At 37.1% G+C, this 14,080-nt stretch overlaps 1 protein-coding gene across 1 annotated transcript in view; it reads left to right on the top strand.

The window, feature by feature from the left end:
• The window catches only part of nbas (neuroblastoma amplified sequence), a 163,040-nt gene that overhangs the window by 13,591 nt on the left and 135,369 nt on the right, over positions 1–14,080 (top strand). The window contains exons 9-15 of the mRNA XM_014469212.2: positions 1,171–1,269; positions 4,373–4,511; positions 4,601–4,666; positions 4,762–4,890; positions 5,278–5,341; positions 5,828–6,021; positions 9,185–9,463. Of these exons, the coding sequence (XP_014324698.1) occupies positions 1,171–1,269; positions 4,373–4,511; positions 4,601–4,666; positions 4,762–4,890; positions 5,278–5,341; positions 5,828–6,021; positions 9,185–9,463 (970 nt within the window). The remainder of the gene's footprint in view (positions 1–1,170; positions 1,270–4,372; positions 4,512–4,600; positions 4,667–4,761; positions 4,891–5,277; positions 5,342–5,827; positions 6,022–9,184; positions 9,464–14,080) is intronic.

The raw sequence follows: 14,080 nt of genomic DNA, 5'->3' as shown, positions 1-14,080 counted from the left end.
ACCACATCTAAAAGTTATATTACACTGGCTGTCGAAAACTACAGTTTTAAAGAACTTTTATTTAATCTAAGGTAATCCAATCCAGATTTGCCAGTATTGTCTTAATTGATCAAATTTTGGTAGATATACCCTCAAAAAACAATGAACTAGACTTTTATTACACTGCTAATTTGTAAAAGCAGGTTTAGCACAATGGTTTTGCAATTTTATTTTTCGAAAGCAGATAATTAAAACAACAAAGTGAATGTTTTTTACTCAAGTGTCCATAATGTCACAGCAATAGGCTGCAAAATCTATATAGTTGTAAAAATATGATATTTAGAAATGTCAAATGTGTTGGAACCCTGTTTCTTCCAAGTTCGATTTAGCATTAGCCCTCTCTTTTTTTCCGTCTCCTCAGAGATTTTCCATTTCCCTGTTTCACTGCTGTTGTCACACAAAGCCTTAGAGCTGTGACACTCCAAAACACAGGGTAATACTCAGCAATGTGTGCTGAATTCTGATCAGACAATGTCCAGCCCTCCAACGCCTTCTCCTCAATTCTGTCTGTATTGATGCCGCCTGTGAGGGAAAGTGAGGGAAATGCTGATTTATTCTCCTATAACAGCCAGAGAAACGGTCTTTGAGGTACCGGTGTGTATGTGCAAGTATATCATCAAGACATTGGAGATATTTTACCAGATTTCCTCTAAAAGTGTTTTTTAAGCTTTTAGCAGAAAGCTCACATTCACTCTTCTTCTTTGTGTGGCTGTATTACAATGTTGTTGCTAAATGACTTATTAGATTTTTTGTTTTTAGAATTATAGGTAAGCATCTCTCTCATTGTCTTGCTCTTTGTGCCAACATTTCAGTGTTCATTTTTACCTTCCTTTTTCTCTTTACATTTAAACAGCAAAGAACAATTTCCCCAGAGAGATATCCCAACACAAATTACCCCACATGTACCATTCTCTTTTAAATTGCCGTTCCTAATTAGATTATATAGATTACTATGTCTCATTTTAATTGCAACTGGGTGAGATATTGCTTTGTTGTTATATCCAAAACTGCCCAAAACTGCTTTTCAGCACCACAAGCTTCCACATAAGCACTTCATTTGTTTGTTCATTTTCATGTGCTTGAGTTTAATTATGCATTTCTTGTCATGTGAACGTTTTTGCTCTGCTACAGTGTTGGAACCAATCAAAACTTCCAGGAGAACCACACCTTCAGCTTTTCTCCGCACCACTCTCGTGGCATCACCTCGGCCGTTTATCACCCTGCTCACCGGTACGTTAAAAAATTACAGGCATTCAAACACTGCATGAGCTCGGAGAGCCGGCTGAATATAAATGATATGTAGAGCTTTTTGAAATACGGACATATTTGCCAGCATTAAGCTCTTAATCCATCAGTGGCAGCCTAATTAATATCTATAGCCTTCCCTTGACATTGTTGGAGAATGTATTTTCTCCTGAGGACTCCACCGTCTGAGACTTCTTCTATTAGTGCCGTGTTTGATCAGGAGTGTTTTTCCTACATTTATATTCAGACATCCTTACAAATCCTTTGAATCAGTTCTCATCCTGAGATATGTTGCCACAAAACACTTAAATATCCAAAGCTGAAAGTTTCTGAGCGATTTCCATCTGTTTCATCATTTCAGATCTATGGGCATAGTCAATTTGCTGCTAAATACGTCTTATCTTCATTACTTTGATAGAAATAAATTAGATTTAATTGCATAGCAGATTTCATTATATAAATCTTTGTTTTACTTTAAAATCTTTGCAGAATGGACGCAATTATGTTTCGGTATAATATAAAATTAACGTACTTGTGGACCTAAACCATCTCTAGTGTCATAGCTTAACCCAAACCTGCTGTTCTTTAAATTATGTTTTCTCTTTCAAGTGGTTTGTGGTCAAGCCCCTTGAGTTTCCCACATTTTATCATGCTTCCGCCACAGACATCCATGTATCATGTTGGAACCAGAATCAGCTTTATTGGCCAAGAGTCTGTGAACTAACTATGAATTTGACTTTGGTTTCGCACTCTGAGCTTACAAACATACAGTATAAATATATACACTTCTGGTGAAATAAATGAGTATGAAAGAACCAGTCTGTATAATGTACAGTAACGTTTTCTGTGAAGAAGAAAAAAGGAAGGCAGGTTGCGTTTGTGCAAATGTACTTGTTTTGTTCCACAGTAGCATAGTTAACTGACCAGCCTGTAATGTGTTCATTGTTTTGATCAGAAATGCAGCATGGGGAAAGTAACTTTCTCTGTGGTGGTTAGTTTTTGCTGATGGCAATATGAAGCCATTTGTGTCCAGGATGTGCAGGACCTGCAGAGATGTTTGCTTCCCTTTTGTGAAAAGATTCTGACTTGCTAAGCTATCACTTCAAACATGTTTTCTCTCAGACGTAACCTCCCTACACACAGAAGAGGAGACTTATTCTGTCTCTTTATAGGAGAAAGCAGTAGACCTGAGATGCATCGTATGTAGCAGAAAAAAAAAGTCAATAGATTATGTTGCAAGTTGCAAGTAAATTGGTTTTCATCAAGATTTCCTTTTCAAGCAGAAGACATTAAGTTGAATGAGGTCAAGGTACTCATTTAAGAATGAATGAGCCCATGTCTTTAATAAAGTACCTGCAGGAATTCTCTGCACTGGCTTGAAATTCTCCTCTGCCCATTCAGAGGTTGTGGTTAATTATATCAGGCACATATTTGTGACCTTATGGTTTTCCCCAGGGCCCATAGGCTGTACAAAGCAAATTTACTTTGGCCGGTGAAACCTGGCATGAAAGCATAATGGATTTTGGCAGCTACTGTCAAATGTTTGCCAACTGATAGATGAGATGAAACTTTAATGATCCCTGTGTGAAAAACTGGGTCAACATGAGGACGAGAAAGCAAACAAGGAAAAAGGAAAGGTTAAGGAATTGGATTTTAGAAAATAATTTCAAATCTCTGGATGATTATTAAAATAATTTACATTTGTAAGGACACATGTGCAGTTGTGCATTAGGAATGGTAGTGGTGGTCCAAGTGAATCCGCTTCCTCCTTTATTGGTCCCTTGTTGCAGAACAACCTCCCTGATAATCTGAGGGAGGTGGAGTAATTTTTTTAAGTGATGTTTTCAAAAGAAAACCTAAGACATGTATTTTTGGTTTGACTTAAGACAGACTGATAAAAGTACAATCAAACTTTTTTCCAGTTTTATTATACTTTTAACTTTGACTTTATATCGGGGGAAAAAAAACAAAAACAAAACAAAAGAAAATTTTCCTTTTACCTTTTTGGTTTTGACATTATTTTAATGAATAGTGGTATATATTTCTAATTTAAAGTAGATTTTTGGTTTTCTTTTTGTTGCTTGATCTGTTTTTCTTTCAGGGGAAGAATTACTAATACGTTTTGTAGTTGCCATTTATAAATAATAAAACCATTTATTTGTATCTGTTAGGGAAAGAAAGGCTCATTTGTTTTCTGTTCTGTTGTGCTAGTTTTGAAATAAAAGTGTAATAAAAAATATTAAGAAGTAAAAAGGACATGATTAAATTAAAAATATGAAAAGTAAAACATAATTGTGAGATGCAATAAATAACAATAGTTAAACATTTTGAAAGGAGAGAAAATACAATTTTTATGCATATAAATGTACTATGTTAATTAATTGCAGTACATCTTATTGTCTGCAGTGCAAGAGGTCAATTAGAGGGCAGGCCAATGTGTGCTGGCCCATGAGGCACAGCCACTTTTTATGTCCACCTCCAGTCTCATTAAACTTATCTTCTCATCATCATTAATGGATTAGTTCCTCAACCCTTCATACTAATGACTGCAGTTTTCTGTAGAGTCCATATTTTTTTCCATGTTTCACATCATTTAACTTGTTCAATTTCTTTTGTATTGGATGCTTTAGTTTGCCGTTTTAGTCTTGTGTAATGTGTTGCTTTTGCTCTGTAAGAAAATTTCTCTCTAAATAAACTGCTTGATTTCAAGAAATATTTGAACACAGAATAGGTATATTTAGAAGAACCAGTGACATCGATACACATTAGGTATTAAACAGCAAAGTAACTGTATTTTGCAAATATTTAATATCTATATTCTCTACACCAGGGGGCAGTCTTGAGTTGAAAAGCCAGATTTCATGGCCAGTCCCACTGTAAATGAAGGGAACCACTAATCAATGAGGTCTTATTTTTGTCTTTACTGAGCTTAAGTCATTCCAACCAGACCTTTCCTCTGATAAATAACACTTAATCTGCTAGGCACCTAAATGGCAGTTCAGTAGTGGGAATTCTCTCTGGCCTTAGTTGGAATTAAAGGATGACAAGGTTAGAGGCACAATCATGAAGATGGTGTGTGTTTGTGTAGATTGCTGCTGGTAGGAGGCTGTGAATCAGGGGATAATGGTGCATCCAAGGCCTCCTGCAGCGGCATCACTGCCTGGAGGGCGCTCTCTGGCTCGCCTCACTACAAGCAGGTCACCAGTTACGAGGACGATATTGGTTTGGTGAGATGTCTGTAACACCTTGTTTTCTTTCAAACAATTTAGTCGTGTTGTAGATGAGACATTTTCACCCTGTGTGTTTGTGTTTATAGAATCAGAGGAGAGGTTTCTTCAGGATTCCCAGCGTAAGATTCTTTTCAAGGCAAGGAGATGAAAAGGTACTTAAGCCCTCTTCAGCCTGAATACGTCATTGTAAAATAAAAAGCTGATCTATTCTTAATAAGAAGAATGTGTTGGCATTCTCATTCTTCAGGACGGTGTGTTCCGCATGAGCCTGAGCCCTGACGGGACACTTCTGGCTGTTATCCACTTCTCTGGGCGTTTGTCTGTCTGGGACATCCCTTCCCTAAAACAGAGGACCACATGGAGCCAGGACCTACAGGTACAACCCTAAGCTGCTCAAATTTGTGTTCTGAATGTACACTTCATTGCACACTTAATATACAAGATAAATATATTATTTTTTGTATAAAGTTCTTCACTGACAGCATTAATGTAATCTTCTTTTGGACATGGTTTTTCAGTTTGGGGAGAAGGATTTTGAGTGTTTGTGTTTGCTCCCATCCCACATAATATGAGGAACTTAAATTCGCCAAATGTTTTGCTGATTTATTCAGCGTTTACGTTCAGCTCTGCCGCCGGTGGAGCTCATGTGTGCTGCAAGTGTAAACAGGGTTAGCAGATTAATTTCTTTCCCCATCCCCTTTTCCGCTCTTTCTTCTTTTCGCTCCCTGCTTTGGTGCCTCCATCTTTCCGGTCTGCCCTGCAGCCAGGATTTGAGGAGATCAACCCGGAGTGGAAGACGTCACTGGAGAGAAGGAAGAAAATAAAAGGTATTTTGGCCTGGAGCAGCGAAAAGAGAGTACTTTATTGCTGACATGACAGCACATTTTGGACACAATTTAATGATCTTTGACACTGTTGATTTATTGAATTACACAGTTTTCACAAACACAAGGCTCATGGTGCATGGTGGGGCTAGCAAATATTTTCTCCCTTCGGTAACCAGGCCATTTTGTGTGTGTATTTCGGTGTTTGTGTATTTGGCTATAATCTTATTTTGACAGTTTCAGGCCACTAGTGGTGACAGCCATCACATTTTGTGTAAGCAGTAATCTAGGCGTATATCCTCATGACAAGTGATGTCTCATGGCCCTACATATAAATATGTCTGGAAGGGAGGGAGACGAGTTACTAAAAAGTTACTCTTTGGATAAGGGTATTATCAGGCTATAAAGCCCACAAACATGTTAAGTGAGGATGAGGAGAGAAAAAAATCTGCTCTTAGTGACCTTTGTGTGTCACTGCACTTGTCCCAGATAAGGAGCAGTACTACCCACTGGTGGATGTGAGTTGGTGGAGTGACAACGTGTTGATTCTGGCTCGTTGCTCTGGGTCGGTCACCGTATCGTCCGTCAGAACGTTACGCAACCTTCTGGGGAAGTCCTGCGAATGGTTCGAGCCTTCACCCAGAGTCACTGCTGCGCATGATGGGGGCTTCCTAAGCCTGGAGGTAAATGTCACATTGAGAGATGTGTGCAGATTGTTGAACCAGAGCGAACATCCATTAACATTAGCTGTAGATCACAGCTTTCATCCTTTAGTTCTTTAAAACATGCTTTGTGGAGTATTGAGCAGTTCCTCACCTTCGTTAATATATAACCCCAAATTAAGATGTTGTGTAAACAGAGTGCAAATCTCATAAAAATGTGTCGCAGTGCAAATATCTTAGAGGGCAGTCAAGAGGAATGAAATAATTCAGCTACTGGCTACCTGGAGCCAATCCAGGAGTGCTATTTATGTTCCTTGGTGCTAATTAGATGTTCCCCCAAAAGTGGAAATAAGGTAGATTGTAGCTTCTGCAGTAGTGCTTAAATCACTTCCACTTTGTGTATTAATTCACATTACGGTATATTTTTGTTGTTTTGAACAGGCAGGCATTTTTAGAGGGGGTCTCAAGTATTCACAGGCTTTAGCTATTCTCAGATGGGAGTCTTTGACTGTCTGCTAAGCAACTTAAGGTCTTGCCTGAAATTGGGTGTTCACGTAAGCATAATAATGAAGTTGAGTGGAAGAAAAAAAGTGTGGATAAAAGAAGGTGCACAAACAAAAGGGACAGCTGCAGCCGTAAGAGGAGGTAAAACTCTCCTAACCTAAAGCCCATAAATAATCCATGCACTATTGTTTGTGGAAGATGAGACACACCAGAACTAAGAATGCTTAATGCAATTGAGGGCATAGTAGTTGTGTAGTCTATTTTCTAAAAAAAAAATCAAATGCCTTAATTTACACATTTTATATGTTTTCTACATTTCTACATTGTAGATAAACTGTTTATGAGATTTGCATTCACTTTTAGTTAAACGTTTACACAATATTCCAATCCTTTGGGAATTTGGGTTGTTGCTAAACTGCTTGTTCAGTCCAAACGCAAACTGTTAATAAAAATAGTAAGACTGGTCAAGTCACAAGGGAATTAGAAGGTGTCAGTTCTTCTGACTAATTAATATTTTGGGGGAAGTAAGTTTTACGTTTAATTCCACTGCTGAGATTTTGTTTGTTGTGGGGCTGGTTTGCAAAAAAGAATTTCCCCCGTGGGGACAATAAAGTCTAAAATCTAAAAGTTGTCTGATCTCACAAAAACATTTTTTAGCTGGCAACCTTGAGGAAATGTGTCATCAGCCTGTTTTAACATCAGAGAGGAGTAGGAGGGGGAAAGTTAAGTTTAGTTGTTTTTATTCATTTGTTTTTCCCCCAGCGTCATCTGTGCTGGACTAAACATGTATCTTCATTTGAAGTCTGCTTGCAAAAGTGTGGAATAATTAGAAACTGCAGTGATGATGCTTAAATCATCACTGTTTTTAAGTGCTAAGGCATCATTTTAATTTTAAGCTACAGCCCAGTAGGACATCATAACAAAGGCAGTGGGGACTCTAAAATGCACAACCCCATTCTGAGGTAATTAAGAAAAAAAAAGAAGAATAAAACCAGCAAAAGAAAGTGTTTTGTATTTAAATTTCTCCATATCAGTTTGTCCTTGATGCTGTTTTGTTAAGACTGCTTGTTGAATGGACACACATGTGTTCAATTTAGTGTGTTTACTAACAACACAACTACATTAGTGCCACACTATTGTCCTTGCATCATTTATCATCTGTCATTTAATGTTTGCACATAAATGTTCATATTCCTTATCACAAGGTCGTTATAGAGAATTGCTTGGAATCCTCTTGTGATTTCACCTCTTAAGTCATATTTTTGCAGTAATGTTTGATTGCTGCTGGGTATAGTCATTGGGATTAGGAAATGGTTAAGCCTTCCTCCTATGAAAGTATTGTGGTAATTCATTGTTTTTGCTAACAACAGATGGATTTTCTTATCCTTTGAACAACCATATTAGGAGAGACGCACTGTGTTTGTGTTACTTATCCTCCTGAGTTTATGAACCCGACTGTGGAAAACTAACAAATCTAGCTAAAGGACTGTTTAATAAGAAAATTTTGAATTACAGTCGTAGACAATCATACAGTGCATCTGGGAAATATTTATTTTTTCCAATTTGTGTTGCAACACAGATTTCTTTTGAAACTGAAGCATGCTTTTCTTTTGTATTACACTGACAGAAAATAGTCTATGAAAAGGTGAAATAGTATCTTGTTTAAAATCTGTAAACCTTAATGATTGGAGTTCACACAAATTTTTGGAGGAAAAATTTAACAGTAAAATCTCGCAATATTTAAGACATTTATAATTTTAAAAAATGGTTTTATAAGCGAGGTTTCTTAAATAACAACAACAACAATAAAAGAAAGTTAGCATAAACCACTTAGGAACACAGCGAAAATTTGCAGAAAATTCTGATGCCAGTCCATAACACATATAATATGGCCACCTGTTCCTACCGTGGATCTTTTTAGTTGTGTTGCTCTCAAGCCTCACTCCATGTTTTCAGTGCAGGTATTCATTTACCTCAGTTTTTATGCAATGTAGCTATTAGAGATTAGTTCTGAATTAGCTTTCAATTTCAGAGGAAAGTTTCAGATAATAGCAGACATGGGCGGTGGAGAAAATCTTGATAATGTACATTCTCAGAATGAGACCTAAAAAGAAGCACAATTGCAGTAGACGAAGGTTGTTTGTGTGATCATTAAATACATGGATAGAGAGAAGTTCCACTCCCTGACTTACTGACTAAAATACTCACAATCGCAGAAGATGGGGTAGGTTTATGTGTCTACACACTGAGCACAAATGAGCCTTTAACTCTGTGTAAAGTTGGCTTTTCTCAACATGTTGTTTGGCCTTAAAAAATCACTTCCAGCTAATGGTCTTTTAGAGTCATAAAAGTGCCATTGAGTAACAGCTGAGGCGATGCAGAGTTCACTATGTTGCCCAAAGTACTCAAAATTTACTACCTCTGTCTGCTGAACTATTAGGTTCTTCCACTCACATTTTGTTTCATTCATTTATGGCACAATTATTGGAAAATAAAGTGTTTGCATATTTAATGTTGAGTCACTGCATATTCCTATCAGTATTAAGTCACTGTGAATGTCTTCTGTGATCAAACCAAAAGAGGTACTAACCTGGATTTTAAAGAGCATTATGTCCTCTATTGTTTTTATGTTCTGTGCTTCCACCTAGTGAACATTTTATCCTTCTGTCATGCTGATTAGTGCGAGGTGAGACTTGCTCAGAAGCGTGCACGCTTTGAAAGCAATCTCAGCAGCGGCGCAACCATCGAGGAAGAAGAAGGAGATGATGGCGGAGACTCTGATTCGGATGAAGAGTCCTCAGCAAAAGCCCGCTACTTTGGCTACATCAAGCAGGGCTTGTATTACGTGACGGAGATGGAACGTTTCGCGCCGCCACGCAAACGACCCAGAACAGTTGCTAAGAACTACCGCCTGGTCAGTTTGAGGTCCACCACCCCAGAGGAGCTGTATCAGAGGAAGGTAGGAGGAATTAAACATCATTACACTACACTGCACTTTAATAAGGATGATATATTGGTAAGCTTTAATCTCTCCCTGTGTTCTATATTTGAATGTATAGCTTTATTACATACTGAAGATAAATGCTCAAACTGTATCCCACAATTATACCAGGCTTTGTTAGAAAGTTGTATTTAATAAAGTTAGATGAAGATAACTTCTTGTTTTCTTTGTGAACCCTCGTGTCACACAAAAATTAGAAAGAATTCCAGCAGGTGCATAATATTTTTGAGCCGGATGGCTTTTGCTAAATGCAAGCAGCATACCAAACATAAAAGTGATTTCCTTGTGCAAAAAGAAATATTAGAAACTGAGAAAGGGAAAATGGAAAAAAGCAGTATTTTTAGTTTGAACCATACATGTGCTGATTCAAATGAAAGCATAGTTTAATTTCCACCTTTTTTTTTGCTCAAGTTTCTGTATAAGTAATCAAGACAAACAACATTCAAAGCTCCTTTGCAGGGTTTGTGCCAAAAACCTGAAGGCATTTCTTTGGCCCAGTTGCATTTGATGGAGCTCTACCTGAAAGGAAAGAGTCAATAGGGTTTTTTATTTTGTAACATCCCTTGTAATTCCCCTAAGTCCTGTATGGAAACGAAAAAGTTGGCATTTTGAATTTATCACTATCTATAAATATACTACTGTAAATAATTTAACAGTATATTGCAAATTTGAATAAAATATTTATTTATACTAAATATTGTTTATTTAAAAGTGCATACTATGTTCCAGTGTTTGTGTAAACGTCTGCCAAACTGGCAGACGTGGGAGTATCTCAAACAAGATATTTGTGAAATGCGTACTCGCGTGCTGCAGATTAGTATCTATTTAGTAATGATTATTGTAGTGACCTCTGACATTTGCATATTTTACACTGTACTTTAAACATCGTAGATGAGAATTTTATACAAACAACAAATTACAGCTTCTGCTGCTATGGTTACAGTTTCTGAAGAGGACAATGTTATGCCTTACAGTAATGATTCAAATGATTATTATTGTGAGAGTTTTGATGAATATGACTTTGAGGCCAACTGTAGGAAATTGGATTGTGGTGTACTTCTGATTTCAGTGCCTTTTTAGAGTAAAGCTTTACAGGAACTTGTTACAATTTTAAATTTAATTTTATAAAATTATTTATTGATAATACTAGTGGTTTGAGGTCACATATGTTTCTTGTAATTATTGCTACCATGATCTGTTTAGTAATCTGATCTAGTAGTGTCATTTCTAAAGGGAGTTGGTTGTGTGGGATTTTATTTTAGGGCGACAGAATTCAGATTGGGTGGAATTCACATGCATTTTTATTTATAGAGGGAAAAAAAGAAAACTGTTCTGCCTTTTTCTTATACTTCATTCTTTTCCCACTCCCTGTTGGTCTTTGCGATAAAATATGCTGGTTTGGATTGTAAAATGACAAAACCTTCAAGGACTATTAATAGCTGCACTTCACCGTGTTTTCTTTCTAGGTGGCTGATTTCTAACTGAGATCGTCAGCATGTTATGGTGTTTTCCAAAGAACAATTCTATTCACCTACACAGTTATTCAATGAACTGGTGATCATCTCCATCTTCCAAAACATGCTTATAAATGATTTTGCAAACACAATAGATTTTTGGTTTCATAGTACACTGCTAATTATTTTTGATTGCCGTTTATAGTTGGGAAAGGTTCTTTGTGTCTTAGGTGTCTAAAAGATCATTCATAACTACATGTTCATAAGGTTTATTTAGCAAAAAGCTGTCGTCAATGTTTATGCTGGAATGTCTTTGTGTTTGAACTTGAAAGCTCATTTAGCTCAGTTGTCCAAACAACTCCTCCACTGATGTGCTCTTTTGCCTCCTGTTGAGTTACAAATTCATTTTGGAGATAAAATGGATATTGCTTATGTGATATTTCAAAGATAGTTAAATTCTAATCACGTAAACTTCATGCACTGCCTTTATCATGTTAAAACTAATACAGGAGTAATGTGCACCTCGCTGTAATGTCAGTAATCAATTTCACCGAGCAGTTAGGTTTCACAGAGGACACCACATTCACTGGGAAACTCTTCATTTCTTTATGGCACTTCATTTAGCAGCAGTTGAAGGAAGTCACTACCATTTGTTTGGTCATCGACTGAATTGTAATTGGGGCTTCAGCAGAATCTGTTTCAGACTAAATAAATCTCTTTTAGCTCAGAGAAGAACTAATGTTTTGTTGGATCAGCTCCAGAGCGCTGTTGAGGAGAAAATGAAAAGCCAAGCAAGACACTCAGTCTGTTTTAAGGCTATTTTTCAGTCCCGGGGGGGTGTTTTCTGAAATGCTAATTGCTTTATAGAAATATGACTGTTGGTGCTGCTTGCTACAAATTGCAGCAAAAGACAACAACAAGCTTTATCTTGGGGCGCAGTGAGAGTGGTATCTTCCCTATCCAGTCCCGAGTTGGAGCACGGTTCATCAGTCATTTTTATGACCCATCATCTGCTGCCTTCTTCATCATTGTCATCATCATTAGATGTCATCAGTCATCACCATCAATCCTAACTGTGAGAGTTACAAAGTGATACATCATTATTATCTCTTTGTTACACTAGGTACCGACTGCAATTCCCCGATAGCTGATGCTGCATGTCTGCCATAATTTCTTTTTTTGTCCTTTCTTTTGTTCGTTGTGTACGTGTTCAATTTAACAAGCGTTTCAATATCTGTATGTAGTTTTGCATTTAAGGCCTTAATTATTTAGTTCAGAGTTGTACAGTTTTTTTCCTTGACCAGATCTTATTCATGTCCTGCTTGTAACTAAGATAAAAAAAATCTGAATTTCCCCTGCCCCCAATCTCAGGACTCTATGAGAAGAAATGGAGGATGAGACAAGGCTTGCTTTTTTTTTTCTTTCACTTTGAACTTTGGTTTAAGAGTACACTTACACTCTCTGGAAATTTGTAATATAAAATGAATAAATTAACAAATTATGATATTTTATGTGTTATATGTCATTTTCAGTGATTCTACCCAGATATTTTGTTTTTTTAAATTTATCCTCTTTTCCTTTTGCAATATCTACTCTTCTGTTACTGATCTGCTTCAGTTCACTTTTTCATCATTTGGAGGTTTCTATTTTAAACATATGGGATTTATTAATAGTTTACCAAAACCGTAATGGTGTTACCGGATTTGCACTAACCTGACAGACAAACTCTTACAATTATAAGAACAGTGTTCCTCTCAGATTCATTTTGCTGAGATTATGCAGTGACACTGACTAGAGTGAGTGGGCTGTGGTCAAGTGGGTTATTTCCTTAAGCCAGCCTCTTCACATGTTAAAGCGTTTGATGATGCACTTGGCGGTGAAACCCTGGATGCTTTAGCGGCACACTGGCAAGACTGCAAACAGTTTCATTAGATGAACCTAGAGAGAAGAGGAAGTGTTTTTTGATGTTCCTCCTACATGAGGTTTAACTGTGTGGGGTTCTTTCTGGCCTCCAGGATCCACGCTCTGGCTAATGTGTTGCTTTTTAACTCCCACACACTAAGAGAGAGGAATCCTCAGTGTGTCTGTCGACCAGTTTGCTTGGCGGGTTACTTAGACACGCACTGAGTGGGCCTACATAAAATGTAGTGTCATTACTTTTGTTGTTAGATTAAATCATATTGCTAGGCAGTTATATGTCAAAAATCCTCAACAACCACCACAACAGCAGAAACAATGACATTGCATGCAAGCTCACGAATGTAAATGTAAAAATGGAAACAAAATGGAAACGTTAAATAAAAAACAGACATTTTCAGTAATAACGAGGCAGATTTACTAGCTTAGTTTTAATTTCTTATCCAAAGTCAAGAAATGTGTATGGGGAAGTGTAAAATAAAATGCACCCAAGAAAGTGGTCAAAACGTAGAACACAACCATCAATTTTTAACACAGTAGCCACCCAAGACTAAAGTAGTGACAGCAAAGTCTGAAGCTTAAATGTGAGTTCAACAGATGAAGATTTACGTGGCAATTTGTCAAATCAGCGAGAGGAGGAAGTAAAGAAATGTTGTCATAGAAAAATTCTTTGGAGACCTAACCAACTGGAACCGTGTACAAAAGTTTAAGCGTTTTCTATGGGGGAAATTTCTATTTCTAAAAAGAAGTCATGTTTTTCATTTTATGCTTCTATTGAGTAAACAGTGGCTTCTAGTGTGGTTTTAACGTCTAAGTTTGGATTTGTTGTGGCTTTATACATCTCATGCTTTTTTAAGCTCAGAATATTTTGCTCCTGATTCCTTCTGACATTTCAGATTGTCTCTTGGTAACAACGTCTTTTTAACATGGGACTGTCTCGTTATCTGCAGCGTTGGCACATTACACATTGATTCTGAGACTGAAATGTGAATGTGTAAATCTTCCCGCTCAAGGACACACTGCTTGCAGCCACATTTAGTCAAAACCTTGACCTCCTTGCTCTTCCCTGTAATATAAAACGTGGAGCTGTTAAGGACAAAGCAAAGTGAGTTTAGTTTTGTTACACTATTCATACTGTTTAGGAAAAATCTTTTTCTGATTGATTCAGCAAAACACTGAATCAATCAGAGAAAGGCGCATTTGG

This window comes from Xiphophorus maculatus, chromosome 15 (assembly GCF_002775205.1).
Source record: "Xiphophorus maculatus strain JP 163 A chromosome 15, X_maculatus-5.0-male, whole genome shotgun sequence".
NCBI lineage: Eukaryota > Metazoa > Chordata > Actinopteri > Cyprinodontiformes > Poeciliidae > Xiphophorus > Xiphophorus maculatus.
This window is presented reverse-complemented; position numbering and strand designations above follow the sequence as displayed.